Below are 14,941 nucleotides of genomic sequence, written 5' to 3'. Positions count from 1 at the left end.
TTTTTTTTTTTTTCCAGGATGGTGAGTCTGCCCTTTCTGTTTTTTCTTTAGATGACAGTCTCACTCTGTTGGAGTACAGTGGTGCAATCTTGGCTCACTGCAACCTCCGCCTCCCAGGTTCAAGCTATTCTCCTGTCTCAGCCTCCTGAGTAGCTGGGATTACAGGCACTAGCCACTGTGCCTGGCTAATTTTTGTATTTTTAGTAGAGACGGGGTTTCACCATGTTGGCCAGGCTGGTCTTGAACTCCTGACCTCAGGTAATCCTCCCACCTCGGCCTCCTAAAGTGCTGGGATTACAAGTGTGAGCCACCACCCCTGGCTAGACAAACTTGGAACTTTTAAAGAATGCACCCCATAAACACAGCATGGCCTGTGTCTCCCTCTTGCAGCTTGGTGGTCTGTGTGGTGTCCCCTGGGGTGCCAGCACCCACTCGGGGAACCCCCATTTTAAATTCACCAAGAACAGAGGTTGGGGGAGGGTTGCCATGCTCTCCCCTTTCCGCATGGGAAGCAGGGGTCTTGAGAGCTGAGTCAGCCACATGAGGGGAGGACAGACGGAACTCCTGAGTAGAGAGGGTGCCTGCTGGGTGCGAGGAGGCGGAAGACGAGGAAGACGAGGAGGAATGGGGAGCACTACATGACAGAGGGGCCGCCTCAGACCACAAAGCGCTTCCTCATCCTTTCCTCGCCCTTTGATGCCGCCGGCACCGTGACTCTGCGAGCGCGGGGCAGACGCCAGGTCTCCCTTGCTGGCGGGAAAGGGGTTCCAAGGCGGGTGCTGCCTTGCCCGAGTCACATGGCTATGTGGGGGCCTTGCTCAAATTCACTTCCTGCCTTCATTACAAAAGTGTCAAAGGGGATCGCACGTTTGCAGAGTGTCACCCAAGCATTCTGGTTTTGCAAAGGATGCCGTGTGGCGGGCAGTCTGATACCTGATGAGCTTGGTGTAGCGGGGTTGGCAGCATTTCCTCCAGGGTTTTGAGCTCTGGCCACTTCTCCTTTTGTTCCACCCAATCTTATCCACTTCTGGGCTTCAAGGCCAGAGAGTCTTAACAAGGGGGCACGTCGGAGTCAATGGAGGGGGTGCCTGTGCCCCCCTAGAGACTGTGATCCCACAGATCTGAGCTGGGGGAGGCACAGGCCCGCCTTGACAAGCTCAGACTGCCACACCTTCCTGAGAAGGCCATTTAAAAACACTCAGCAGCTTAGTTTTGTTTTGAGACAGCATCTCGCTCTGCTGCCCAGGCTGGAGTGTAGTGGCGTGACCAAAGCTCACTGTAGCCTCAACCTCCCGGGCTCAAGGGATCTTCCCGCCTCAGCCTCTCATGTAGATGGAGCTACTTTTAACCCCATTTTTAAATGTTGTTAAAAATCTTAAAACAGGCACGTGCCACCACACTCACCTAATATTTTCAATTATAGAGATGATGTCTCACTATGTCGCCCAGGCTGGTCTCGAACTCCTGGGCTTAAAAGATCCTGATTACAGGTATGAGCTACCGTGCCCAGCCTGATAGTGATCAATTTTTTTTTTTTTTTGAGACGGAGTCTCACTCTTTCGCCCGGGCTGGAGTGCAGTGGCCGGATCTCAGCTCACTGCAAGCTCCGCCTCCCAGGTTTACGCCATTCTCCTGCCTCAGCCTCCGGAGTAGCTGGGACAACAGGCGCCCGCCACCTCGCCCGGCTAGTTTTTTGTATTTTTTTTTAGTAGAGACGGGGTTTCACCGTGTTAGCCAGGATGGTCTCGATCTCCTGACCTCGTGATCCGCCCGTCTCGGCCTCCCAAAGTGCTGGGATTACAGGCTTGAGCCACCGCGCCCGGCCAGTGATCAATTTTTAATCGCATCCACCCTGGAACCCAGCAATTCCCTCGCACGGCTCAACCTCACAGGTTTGCCTGCGAGTCAGTGCCTTGTTACTTGAGATGGGGCAGAGACTAGAAACAACCTACGTGACCCCCAAAACGGGAGTGTTTTCCCTCTCTGCTGTGGTAATGATACCCGGGATACAGCAAGAGAAAAAGCACAGCTGGGAGGAAGCCTTGAGTGCTTAAAAAACAAAATCATTGGCTGGGCACGGCGGCTCATGCCTGTCATCCCAGAACTTTGGGAGGTCGAGGCAAGAGGATCACTTGAGGTCAGGAGTTTGAGACCAGCCTGGCCAACATAGTGAAACCCCATCTCTACTAAAAATACAAAAATTAGCCAGGCGTGGTGGCGGGCGCCTGTAATCCCAGCTACTCGGGAGGCTGAGTCAGGAGAATGGCTTGAACCTGGGAGGTGGAGGTTGCAGTGAGCCGAGGTTGCGGCACTACTAGACTCCAGCCTGGGCGACAGAGTGAGACTGCCTCTCAAAACACACAAAAAGGAAACAAAACAAAACCAAAGCATTTATATACACACCTGTACGGCATCCCCTGGAAGCCGGCGCACTGCTGCCTCTGAGGAAAGGGGCCGTGAGGGGGAGCCTTCCTTCTCCCCAACATGCTCTATTCCAGGGAGGCCCTGCCCCTGCCTCTGTCCCGGACGCACTCACCATGTGCTCCATGCAGATGCTGATCTCCCCGTCGCTGTAGAAGGCCCCGTAGAAGCCCACGATGTACGGCGAGTTGCACTCATGCAGGACCTGCAGCTCGCGGATGATCTGGTTCCGGATGGCCGGCTTGATCTCAAGGTGGATCAGCTGCCGGGGAGAGGGGGGAGACCAGCTTGGGGGCGCCCGAAAATGGGATGAGGGCATTTGGGGCCTCTGCTCTGCAGGCGTTCACAACAGTGGTCAAGCCCAACTCAGCCCCCGCTCCGCAATTCCACCCCTAGATGTCTGCCTGGGTGAAATGGACACGTGCGTCTGCACAGAAACGTGTGCACAAGTGCTCATAGCACCACGATTCATAGCAGGCAAGGGTGGAAAGAGCCCAGGCGCCCACCCAGGGCAGAGCAGGCCAACCCAGCGCAGCCCATCCCCCACCGAAACAGGACTTAGCCGTAAAAAGGAACCAGGCCTTGACCCCGGCCACGGCGTGGAGGGAACCTGAGGGTGTCACACTTAGTGTGAGATGCCAGACACAAAAGGCCACACAGTATGTGATCCCATTTCTATGAACTGTCCAGGACAGGCTGATCCAGGGACAGGAAGGGGATGCATGGGTGCCAGGGGCTGGAGGAGGGGATGGGGGTGACTGCTGTCGGGAACAGGGTTCTTTTTGGGGTGATGGAATACTGTAAAATTGACTGTGATGATGAGGACAATGTCACGAATATACTACAATCCACTGAGTCACACACTTTCAAAGGGGATACTGTAAGGTATATGAATTACACCTCAACAAACCTGTTTTCAAGAAAGACCAATGAAGCAAATACTTAATTCCCACTCAGTTGTAGTGGGAGCTGTGTGAAAGCGTTTTTCCCTGTCAAATCAGACTTTGACAAAGTGCTCCTGTCCCAGGAGGGAGGCAGGGCAATGGCTCCCCTCCAGCCTTTTCCCTGCTTGGGGTGGGTCTATCTCGAGCCCCTTCCCACCCTCAAGCTGGAGACACCCCGTGGAGATGTTAGGCACACAGAGCCGCGGACGCCCCTGAGGATTCTCCCTCTCCTTCCACTCAGGTTCAAGACGGCAGGGGAAATCTTCATCAAATTGACCCTGGTGCCACTTTAAAAAGGCAAGAAGCCAAAGATCCACTCAAGAGATCAGAAAGGAGCCTGGTGTGGTGGCTCACACCTGAAATCCCAGCACTCTGGGAGGCTGAGGCGGGTGGACTGCTTGAGGTCAGGAGTTTGAGACCAGCCTAACATGGTGAAACCCCGTCTCTACTAAAAATACAAAAACTTGGCCAGGCGCAGCGGCTCACGCCTATAATCCCAGCACTCTGGGAGGTCAAGGCAGGCGAATCACCAGGTTAGGAGTTCGCGACCAGCCTGGCCAACATGGTGAATTCCCATCTCTACTAAAAATACAAAAAATTAGGCACCTGTAATCCCAGCTACTCAGGAGGCTGAGGCAGGAGAATCACTTGAACTCAGGAGGTGGAGGTTGCAGTGAGCCGAGGCTGCGCCACTGCACTCCAGCCTGGGTGACAGAGTGAGGCTCCATCTCAAACAAACAAACAAACAAACAAACAAACAAACAAATGGTGCAGAAAGGACATGAGATAAAACACCACGAGTAACCCCTAACCCCACGGACAAGCCCCAGGAGAGCCAGGACCCCCCACACGGCAAGGAGCAGCCTGAGGCTTTGGGCCAGCGCTCTGGAGAATCAGAGCATCCCGCTCCAGCCACCGCAGTAAGACAAGAAAATGACATGGTTTCCACTCGTCTGCCGCGGAGGCAAAGCCAGGCCCAGGTGTGCAGTGAGTGAAGAAACAGCCACTGACTGAGACGGAGACGGCTCCTTCCTGGAGGAGACCCGGGCTCAGGACCGGAACAGGAATTGGTAAGGGCACCTCGACATGGCAGAAATGCCGCCAAGGAGAAGCAATCCGGGTGCCAAGGTGGTGACACTTGGGCCGGGCCTTGAGGAAGGACAGTCACCATGAGGAGGAGATGGGGGAGGTGCTCCAGGCAGAGGGACAAAGAGCCACCTGTCAGCGGGCACGGAGGCATGAAGGGGCCCTCGCTGCGTTCGGGGCAGCAGGAGGCTGACTGTGGCCACAGCACAGGGCGTGTGTGGGGTGTGCCCCCTGCTCCAGGCCTGTGACCTTGAAAAGCGTGGCAGGGCCCAGGGGCACAGTGCCCAGCTCCCCCCACCCAGCCACTCCTCAGGCAAAGGGTGTCCCACCTTGACCGCAGCCCTGACACCGCCTGCCCCTGTAGCTCTGGCTTCTCCCCTCAGGCCAGCCTGCAGAATCCAGCTCCAGACAGGGGTCCCTGGGCTACTCTACTCCCTCATGGTGACTCCACAGGCCCCAGGGCCACCCCAGCACCCTAGGATGCTCTCCCCTACAGCCAGGCTGTATCTGAGAGGTGCTGGTGCCCACTCCTGTTCCACAAGGGCCCGGTACTGAAGCTTGGATGTTCACGTGGAGGTTGGGAGATTTACTAGAAAAGGCCACATTTGGGCCGGGCGCAGTGGCTCACGCCTTAATCCCAGCACTTTGGGAAGCCGAGGTGGGCGGATCACGAGGTCAAGAGATCGAGACCATCCTGGCTAACACAGTGAAACCCCGTCTCTACTAAAAGTACAAAACATTAGCTGGGCGTGGTGGCGGGCGCCTGTAGTCCCAGCTACTTGGGAGGCTGAGGCAGGAGAATGGCGTGAACCCAAGAGGCGGAGGTTGCAGTGAGCCGAGATCGCGTCACTGCACTCCAGCCTGGGCAACAGTGCAAGACTCCGTCTCAAAAAAAAAAAAAAGAAAGAAAGAAAAGGCCACATTTGTTTTCACACCAAGCCCTTGAAGCTTGGTGCGTGTTTTCCACGTTCAGCACATCCGGACTGATTGCATTATAAGAGCCCAGTAGCCACATCTGACCGGGGGCTGCTGTCTTGGATGGCTCAGCTCCTGACCAAAAACTTCCAAGGAGCCATAGATGGGTGACAAGAAGCAGGAAAGAGCGCGTGTTCAGCTGGCCGTCACAAGCCGTGATTGAGGAGAGGAAGTGGCGGACAGGCACTGGGAGGGATCCCAGGAGCCCCTAACGTGAAATGAGGCCGTCGGAAGCGACAGGCCTTCTGGAAGGCTGTAGTAAATAGCAGATGTGCGGGAGGCCGGTCTGCACAGGGCGGCTGCAGCGTGATCTCAGTTTTAATGGTTCTGTAATACCTGGGGCCTGTCGAGCAAGCATTCCAGATGAACAGGCAGCCACCACTGAGGGTGTGCGAGGGGAAAGGAAGACAGACAGACAGGCAGGGAGGGGGCGTTCCTGAGCACCTGCACCCTCTGAAGTTCACCCTGACAACACCGGGGGACGGGTGGGCTGCCCCGCTCCTGCTGACTGAGCAAGCCAGGTTCGGAGGCTCAGAGCCATGTTCCCAGTGGCATTAGCTGCTAAGTCAGGATGGGGGCTGCCTCGGGGAACGCTGCAGCCCGTATTCTTTCCAGGACACCACAGCCCAGGCCGTGCCAGCTCTAATAGCTGATTACATGCGGATGGTGTCAGGGTGTTAAAACTGAATGCCAGACCTGGCTCGGAGGTGGAGACGGTTTCTACAGAAGAATGAGGAATTTGGGCCGGGGTGGGGTTGGGGATTTGGAGTAGGAAAGGAGAGGAAAGAGCTTCACTGAGTGTCCGCGAGAGCCGGAGCGGGAGGAGGACCAGGCTGCCGCGCCGCAGGCCTGGGTCTGGAATGATCTCAGCAATCTCGTAAATCATGGATCGGAAACTGACAGCTCCAGGGCTGGATGTAGCCAACAGTCACGTGTGGCCCACACTGCACTTCCAAACGTTCCGAATTAGCTGTTGTAAAAATCGGAACAGAGCCAGATGCAGGGGCTCACATCTGTAATTCCAGTGCTTTGGGAGGATCGCTTCAGGCCAGGGAGTTCAACACTGGGCAACATAGCAAGCCTTCCTCTCTACAAGAGATGTGAAAAATGAACGCACAGGATGGGAGTGGTGGCCAGCTAGGGGACGTGCAATGGATTCCGGAGGCTATGCCCTGGCAGCTGCTCCCAAGTCCAAGAGGGTTCAAATCCAATTCAGTCACTGACCCCACTCAGCCTCCGTTTTTTTCAACAGTAAAATGGGGCTGATGCTCAATTTTAAGGAGAACATGCGTCAAAGGTGTTGGCAGTGGCTTTGCTCAGGTCACCACTTGTGAGACAGCAGCTGGTACTGTGAGGTGGCCTTGGGCAGGCCGTGTGACCGCCACCCTGGAAGTGAGCTATGGGGGAGTGGAGGAACTCAGAAGCAAGAACAAACAAACCCATCTCTGCTATGAGCATGGGCAATTCAAAGAAGCCCCACGTGCGTAACAAGCAGCAAGTTCTTCACCTGTCTCCCCGGCCCAGGTAATGCAGGGGTGCTGCTCCAATGGGAGAGGGGTCAGAGGCCACAGTCAAGCCAAGAAGACATTCACAAGCCAGCATGACCTTAAATACCGAGACTGGGTCAGGCACAGTGGCTCACACCTGTAATCCCAACAATCTGGGAGGCCAAGACAGGTGGAATCCTTGAGGTCGGGAGTTCGAGACCAGCCTGGCCAACATGGTGAAACTTCGTCTCTACTAAAAATACAAAAAGTAGCCGGGCATGGTGGCGGGCGCCTGTAATCCCAGCTACTCACGAGGCTGAGGGAGGAGAATCGCTTGAACCCGTGAGGTGGAGGTTGCAGTGAGCCGAGATCACGCCACTGTACTCCAGTCTGGGTGACAGAGCGAGACTCTGTCTCAAAAAAATAAATAAATAAAAATAAAAATAAGTAAATAAATAAGATGAAATGAAAGGAGCCCTCGCAGCCCCACCTGCATAGCAGCCAGAGCCGCTGAGCCCGTGCGCTCAATGCATCCTTTCCCACCCCCGAGTCTTCAGGCGCTTAAAAGAAAACCTAATTTTGAAAGATTTATAGAAGCACAGGAAGTTGCAAAAATAGTACCGACAGTCCTGTGTGCCCTTTCCCCGCCTTCCCCAAGGTGAATGACATCTATCTTCATGACGGAAGGACAGTACCAAACCCTGGAGCCAACGCCGGGATGTTCCCACGCACCAGACCACAGAGCCTGCCCAGCCACGCCTGCCCTCAGGTTTAAAGGCCCCGACCTCCCTTTCCTGGCTGCGGTAAAGCTGCAGGTGAGCCCGTCTTCACCTGTGCCTGTCCGCGGGAGCAGGAGCTGCTGCTACAGCAAGCACTGGGTTCATGTCCACTGCCCAGCCCATCAGGGACCACTGGAGGCTCCCTGAGAAGCCCGAGGGTCCCTGGCACACACCGGGACTGGCACTCTGGCTCAAGGCCCTGCTGGGGCTCTGTCGACCACAAGCTTTCTTCTCCCCTCCCGGTGCTTCGGGCGGAGGCGGACCTGAGCTTTCCAAGGCTGCTCTGGTTTGGAAGAGGCTGCCTGCACTACGGGGACAGAAATAGCAAGTCCGCGGCTGCAGACTTCAGGAGAGAGGGAGGGCAGCACTCTAGAGGCCAGAAGACAGAGCTGCAGAGCTAAATCCCCGCAGGAGCTGAGCCGCTGCTCCCGAGAAAGGCAGGGCCCTCGAGCAATGCTGCCACCTGCGCAGACCCACAGGACTGGGTGCGGTCAGGTTCCCCCAGTTTGGGGAACTACAGGATGGTGGGCTTCCAGGAAGAGGCAGCATTCTATGTCTGCAAGAACACAGGTGAGGAGCTGAACACCCCGTCAACACTAAGTCCTCTGCTTATGTGTTTAAGAGCCACTGTCCCCAAGTGGTCACAACCTCCCTGTATCCCCTGGGCACTCTTCTCAATCACAGAGCAGAGGCTGCATCATGGCCCAGGAGCCCGGGATGACTCAGCTCGGGGGCCGTCAGCGCCAGGGCTTGCAGATTCTCAAAGAGTGGGCTGACAGTCAGCTTTCTGCGTCTCCTGAGTGAGACCACAGTGCCCCGTTGTCAAACGCCAGTCTAGAGGTTGCTGGGAAGGTATGTTTTTAAGATGTGATTAACCTTTAAATCGGTAGACTCTGAGCAAAGCAGATTACTCCTCCCCAGAGTGGGTGAGTCTCAGCCAATCAGCTGAAGGCCTTCAGGGAAAAGCCTGCCCAGGCGCGGTGGCTCATGCCTGTAATCCCAGCACTTTGGGAGGCCGAGGCAAGAGGATCACTTGAGGTCAGGAGTTCGAGACCAGCCTGGCCAATACAGTGAACCCCATCTCTACTAAAAAAACAAAAATTAACTGGGTGTGGTGGTGCACACCTGTGATCCCAGCTACTCGGGAGGCTGAGGCAGGAGAATCCCTTGAACCCAGGAGGTGGAGGTTGCAGTAAGCCAAGAAAAAAAAAAAAGAAAGAATATAGGTCAAGCGTGGTGGCTCATGCCTGTAATCCCAGCACTTTGGGAGGCCGAAGCGGGTGGATCACCTGAGCTCAGGAGTTCGAGACTAGCCTGGGCAACAAACCAAGACCCCATCTCTACAAAAAATAAAAAAATTAGCCAGGCCTGGTGTTCCCTTTAGTCCTGGCTACTTGGGAGGCTGAGGCAGGAGGATCACTTGAGCCCAGAAGTCTAAGACCAGCTTGGGCAACATAGTGAGACTCTGTCTCTACAAAACAAACAAACAATTAGCCGGGCGTGCACCTGTGGCCCCGCTACTCTCAGGATGCTGAGGTGGGAGGATCGCTTGAGCCTAGGAGGCAGAGGCTGCAGTCAGCTATGATTGCACCACTGCACTCTAGCCTGGGCGACAGAGGGAGACCCTGTCTTGGGAAAAAGAAGAAGAAGAAGAAAAAAAAAAATGCCCGAGGCCCCAGAGGAGGAGGGCCTGGATCTCAGCCACAGCGTCAGCTGTTCCGTGGGGCTCTGGTCTGTCCTGCAGATTTCAGACCCGCCAGCCCAGGGACTGTGTGAGCCAGTTCCTTAGAATAAATCTCTCTACACATACAGTCAAGTATCGTTAAGGACGGGGATACACTGAGAAGTCCCTCACTGGGCGAGGTCATCACTGTGTGAACACCGGAAAGCCCATTCTACACCCAGGCTCCTGTACTCGGTACAGTGCAGTGCGGTGCTGATAAGCATCTGTTTATCTAAATATAGAGAACCGAGGTGGGCGGATCACCTGGGGTCAGGAGTTCCAGACCAGCCTGGCCAACACGGCGAAACTCCGCCTCTACTAAAAATACAAAAAAGTTAGCCGGGCATGGTGGTGTCCGCCTGTCATCCCAGCTACTTGGGAGGCTGAGGCAAGAGAATCCTTGAACCCAGGAGGTGGAGATTGCAGTGAGCCAAGATCGTGCCACTGCACTCCAGCCTGGATGACAGAGTGAGACTCTGTCTCAAAAATAAATATATAAATAAATAAAAATAAACATACAGAAGGCACAGCAAAGACATGGCCCGATCATCTTATGTCACCACCGCTGCATAGGTGGTCTGTCATTGGCTGAGCCATCACCACGAGGTGCGTGGCTGTACACACAGGCGCAAACGCACATGCGCTTCATCGCTTGTTTCTCTGGAGAACCGTAACACACTCATATTCCTGAAATCCACACTTGCTAGCTTTCTGGGAATGTGGATTTCAAGTGCCCTCCAGGGCAGAAGGTAGTCACCGGAGGGCACAGCTGTGTGTGGCTGGCACTGCTCCCATCTGCCCAGAAGCTGGGCCCTTTCTCAGGACCTAGAGTCCCTGGTGGGGATGAGGAACGGAGCCTGGAGCTAATCAGAATGCAGAGACCCGGCTGCCTTCCCAACCTCCCTCCTGTTTCCAGGGGGACCTTCCCCACCACTCCCCAACCTCCGACCCCGCAGCGCTCACCTTCCTGGCCATGATGAGGCCCGAGGGTCTGTGCTGGACTTTGGTGACCACCCCGCCGTTGCCCGCGCCCAGCTCTGAGATCCTTTCGAAGTCATCGTCTTTGAGTTCGCCGACCTTGGCTTTCTGGGTGAGAAAGGCTTCCAGACGTTTCTTCTGCTGTTCGTCCAGTTCCAGCTCCTCCAGCTTCTTCTGCAGGTCCACCAGGTTTGCCCTGCAGAGACCCCCAGGGCAGGGGTTAGGCAGGGGTTAGGGAGATTCCACCCGGCCGTTTACCGCGTGGCCGTGGCGCGCCAGCCCCCAGAGGGACACAGACCGGATTCCTGCACTTCAGGGGTATGTGGTGTAGAAGGAAAGAAGGATCCATGCTGTGTACACCCAGCAGACATACCAATGACCAGAATCCAGGGCGGCTCCCCGGGAACTGAGGATGCTGCCTCGATTCCATCTCAGCAACTCTAGCAGACCTCAGGATCTCAAGGATAAGCCGCAGCTCAAAGGCCTCCATCTGCTTTTTCTTTTTCTTTTTTTTTGAGACGGAGTCTCCCTCTGTTGCTCAGACTAGAATGCAGTGGTGCAATCTCAGCTCCCTGCAACCTCCACTTCCCGGGTTCTAGAGATTCTCCTGCCTCAGCCTCCTAAGTAGCTGAGATTACAGGCGCCCGCCACCATGCCTGGCTAATTTTATATTTTCAGTAGAGATGGGGTTTCACCATGTTGGTCAGGCTGGTCTCCAACTCCTGACATTAAGTGATCCGCCCACCTCAGCCTCTCAAAGTGCTGGGATTACAGGCGTGAGCCACCGCACCCAGCTGGGAGGACTTCTTCCTAAGGCACAAGCTCCAGACCATGTCGGGAGGAGACGAGGGAGGGATCAGGTGAACGGAGCCCGGGCCAGGATGCCTGTCTTTGCAGGAGATAGAGGAACAAGTGTTCTGAGCACAGTACGAGAACCAAGAGCAGAAGGCAGAAGGCTCAGTACAAAACCTGCACCAGGCAGGCACGGTGGTGCACGTTTGCAATCCCAGCCACTTGGGAGGCTGAGGCACGAGAACTGCTTGAACCTGGGAGGCGGAAGTTACAGTGAACTGAGATCTTGCCACTGCACTCTAGCCTGGGTAGCAGAGGGAGACTCTGTCTCAAAACAAAACAAACCAAAAATCCAAAAACCAAGCATGACCAGCCTGGGCAACAAAGTGAGACCTACAGTCGAGCATGGTGGCTTATGCCTGTGGTTCCAGTTAGTCAGGAGGCTGAGGTGGGAGGATCACATGAGCCCAGGAGGTTGAGGCTGCAGTGAGCCATGATCACGACAATGCACTCCAACCTGGGCGACAGAGCAAGACCTTGTTTCTGCACAATAAAAAAATTTTTAAAAATTTAAACAAGCATGTACATCGCACTTTATTGGGTGATTCCAAGAATTTTCAAAGGAAATTTCGACGGTAAGCTATTTTCACAATTGCCTTGACTGGGAACCAGATCCTGGAGTAACAGACAACTTCTCTGTAACAGACAATTGAGCTCAATGCACACAAGAACCAAGTGCTGTGCAAAAGAAATGGAATGTAAGCCATGTGTGCAAATTAAAATCTTCTAGTACCCATGTTGAAAAAGAACAGGTGAACTGATTTCATTTATTTAGAGACATGGTCTCGCTCTGTCTCCCAGGCTGGAGTGCAGTGGCAAGATTATAGCTCACTGCAGCCTCAACTCCTGCCCTCAAGTGATCCTCCCACCTCAGCCTTTCTAGTAGCTGGGATCACAGGTGTGAGCCATCATGTCTGGCTATTTTTCATTAATTTTTATTTATTTATTTTTTTTGAGACAGAGTCTCACTCTGTCACCCAGGCTGGAGTGCAGTGGTGCGATCTCGGCTCACTGCAACCTCCACCTCCCAGGTTCACGCCACTCTCCTGCCTCAGCCTCCCAAGTAGCTGGAATTACAAGCGCCCGCCACCACGCCCAGCTAATTTTTGTATTTTTATTAGAGATGGCGTTTCACCATGTTGGTCACGCTGGTCTTGAATTCCTGGGCTCAAGTGATCTGCCCGCCTCAGCCTCCCAAAGTGCTGGGATTACAGGCGTAGGCCACTACACCTGGCTGAAATTAATTTTTAAATTATTTTTATTTTTATTTTTTTGAGACGGAGTCCCGCTCTGTCGCCCCAGCTGGAGTGCAGTGGCCGGATCTCAGCTCACTGCAAGCTCCGCCTCCCGGGTTCACGCCATTCTCCTGCCTCAGCCTCCCGAGTAGCTGGGACTACAGGTGCCTGCCACCTCGCCCGGCTAGTTTTTTGTATTTTTTAGTAGAGACGGGGTTTCACCGTGTTAGCCAGGATGGTCTCGATCTCCTGACCTCGTGATCCGCCCGTCTCGGCCTCCCAAAGTGCTGGGATTACAGGCTTGAGCCACCATGAAATTAATTTTAATAACACATTTGATTTAACCCATCAAAAATGTTATTTCCAACATAAACCAGTATGAAAAATGAATGAGTGTTTCACATTGTTTCCATCTGAAGTCTTTGATATCTACAATGACATTATTGCATTATCGCCTATGCTCTTGTGGGTCTGGGCAATTCTCGTTTTATGTGTTGCCTATAGCCAGGGGCTACTCAACCAGGCAGTGCAGCTTTAAACGTCTCCCTGGAAGAGCAGGCCAACTCGAGAGGTCCCAGTTTCGGAAGCAGCTAAAGTCATGGTGGACAGCCATAGAGGGGACTGAAGCAGAGAAGGAAGGCGTGGACTGCTCCTTCCATCTGGAACCTTCCAATCCCAAAGTTTGACCACTGTTTGCCTACAGCTGGAAGTGGCGTAAGCCATGGGGCACACAGGCCAGAAATGAGGTGATGGCGCTGGAGCTGGTGCTGCAAAGAGCTCGCCAGAAGGCAGGGGCCTGGGCACTGCTTCCTAGGCTGGACAAACAGCATCTCATTCCATTCACACCATCGTCCCCGGAGGCCCAGGCAGGAGGGAACAGACTCACAGGGGTGGGGGAACCTGCCCCAGGTCACAACACCTGCCCGAGGTCAGGACAACTCCTGCTCATCTCAGTGTCTCCTATGAGGGGAAACAGAGCCCTAGCAGGTGCTCACTGAGCAGCTGCTGAACAAGGACCCAGGAGCAGCAGGAATGGCGAGACCCTGGGAGTGGAACAGAAGGTGGCGGGGGGGGACATGAATGAATGAATGAATGAATAACATAAATGAATAAATGAATATTGCTTTTTTTTGAGATAGAGTCTTGCTATGTCGCCCAGGCTGGAGTGCAGTGGCGCGATCTCAGCTCACTGCAACCTCTGCCTCCTGGGTCCAAGCGATTCTCCTGCCTCAGCCTCCCAAGTAGCTGGGATTACAGGTGTGCGCCACCACACCCAGCTAATTTTTTTTGGCATTTTTAATAGATACTGGGTTTCGCCATGTTGGCCAGGTTGGTCTTGAACACCGGGCCTCAAGTAATCTACCCACCTTGGCCTCCCAAAGAGCTGGGATTACAGGCGTGAGCCACCGCACCTGGCCATGAATGAACACTTATGATGGCACACTTGGAAGATCTCAAGTACTGCTCAAAACATGGAAAATGCATCCTGGAGTCAGCTGACTAATCCATCTTAAAGTTGCTGGCAACCCAACTGTGGTTATTAAACAAAACAAAACCTTGGCATCCCTACAGCCGGCTTCCTCTCCTGGGGGTAATCCTTCAAGGGATGGAAATCAAACCCCACACAGAAGAGAATGTGAAGGGCGAGTTCCGCGCGGACAAGGAGGAACAGGTCCCCGTGTCTGGCTGTGCCCGTGTTGACCTGCACACATTGGCATCAAGAGTCTTCTTCATCCGGGTCACAGAAGGCCGGCCCCCGAGCGGGAGAGGTCACCAGACGTGCCACAGTCCCTGACACCTGGTTCTCAAGGGGTCACACCACAGGTACGGCACCCGGACCCTAGCCAAGGGCCCCGGGGATCGTCCTGCCCTGCCCCACTCTGCCCTGCAGAACGGAAGGGCAGAGATCACCCTGGCATGACCCCACCAGTGTGCGCCCCCAACACCCAGCCCCCTCCCTCGTCCTGGAGCAGTGCGATTCTGCCAGCACGCGACCCCGACCCCAGCATGCCCCTTTCTCAGACCGCTTCGCCCAGGCCTCTGGTCTCCCTCCACCTCCTCAAAGCTTCTGCACTGGGTCAGCCCCTCAGGAGGGTTTTCCAGTCCACCTGCCTCAGAATCTGCACCTCCGCTTTCAGGGGCCAGCAGGGTCCCCTGATCCCCGCACCTCCTCATTCTTCACACTCCAGCTTCCCTGTCTCTTCACCACACTTCCAGCTTCAGGGACTCCACACACCAGGCACCGCCACAAGCAGGAGATGCCCTCTCCGAGATGCCCAACCTGAACCCCCTAGGACCCCCTGTCCTGATCCCCCCAGAACCCAACATGAGACCCCTAGGACCTCCTGCCCTGACCCCCTAGAATCCCCCAACATGACTTCCCTAGGGCCCCTGCTGACCTCCCAGAATCCCCCAATGTGACCCCCCAGGACCCCCTGCTCTGAACCTCCCAGAACCCAAC

At 54.8% G+C, this 14,941-nt stretch overlaps 1 protein-coding gene across 1 annotated transcript in view; it reads right to left on the bottom strand.

Annotated features, from left to right (window-relative positions):
• MAP2K2 (mitogen-activated protein kinase kinase 2) overlaps positions 1 to 14,941 on the bottom strand; it is a 36,080-nt gene that overhangs the window by 19,085 nt on the left and 2,054 nt on the right. The window contains exons 2-3 of the mRNA XM_023185632.2: positions 10,379 to 10,589; positions 2,537 to 2,683 (exon numbers count right to left, since the gene is read on the bottom strand). Of these exons, the coding sequence (XP_023041400.1) occupies positions 2,537 to 2,683; positions 10,379 to 10,589 (358 nt within the window). The remainder of the gene's footprint in view (positions 1 to 2,536; positions 2,684 to 10,378; positions 10,590 to 14,941) is intronic.

The sequence above is a fragment of the Piliocolobus tephrosceles genome, chromosome 21 (assembly GCF_002776525.5).
Source record: "Piliocolobus tephrosceles isolate RC106 chromosome 21, ASM277652v3, whole genome shotgun sequence".
Taxonomy (NCBI): domain Eukaryota; kingdom Metazoa; phylum Chordata; class Mammalia; order Primates; family Cercopithecidae; genus Piliocolobus; species Piliocolobus tephrosceles.
This window is presented reverse-complemented; position numbering and strand designations above follow the sequence as displayed.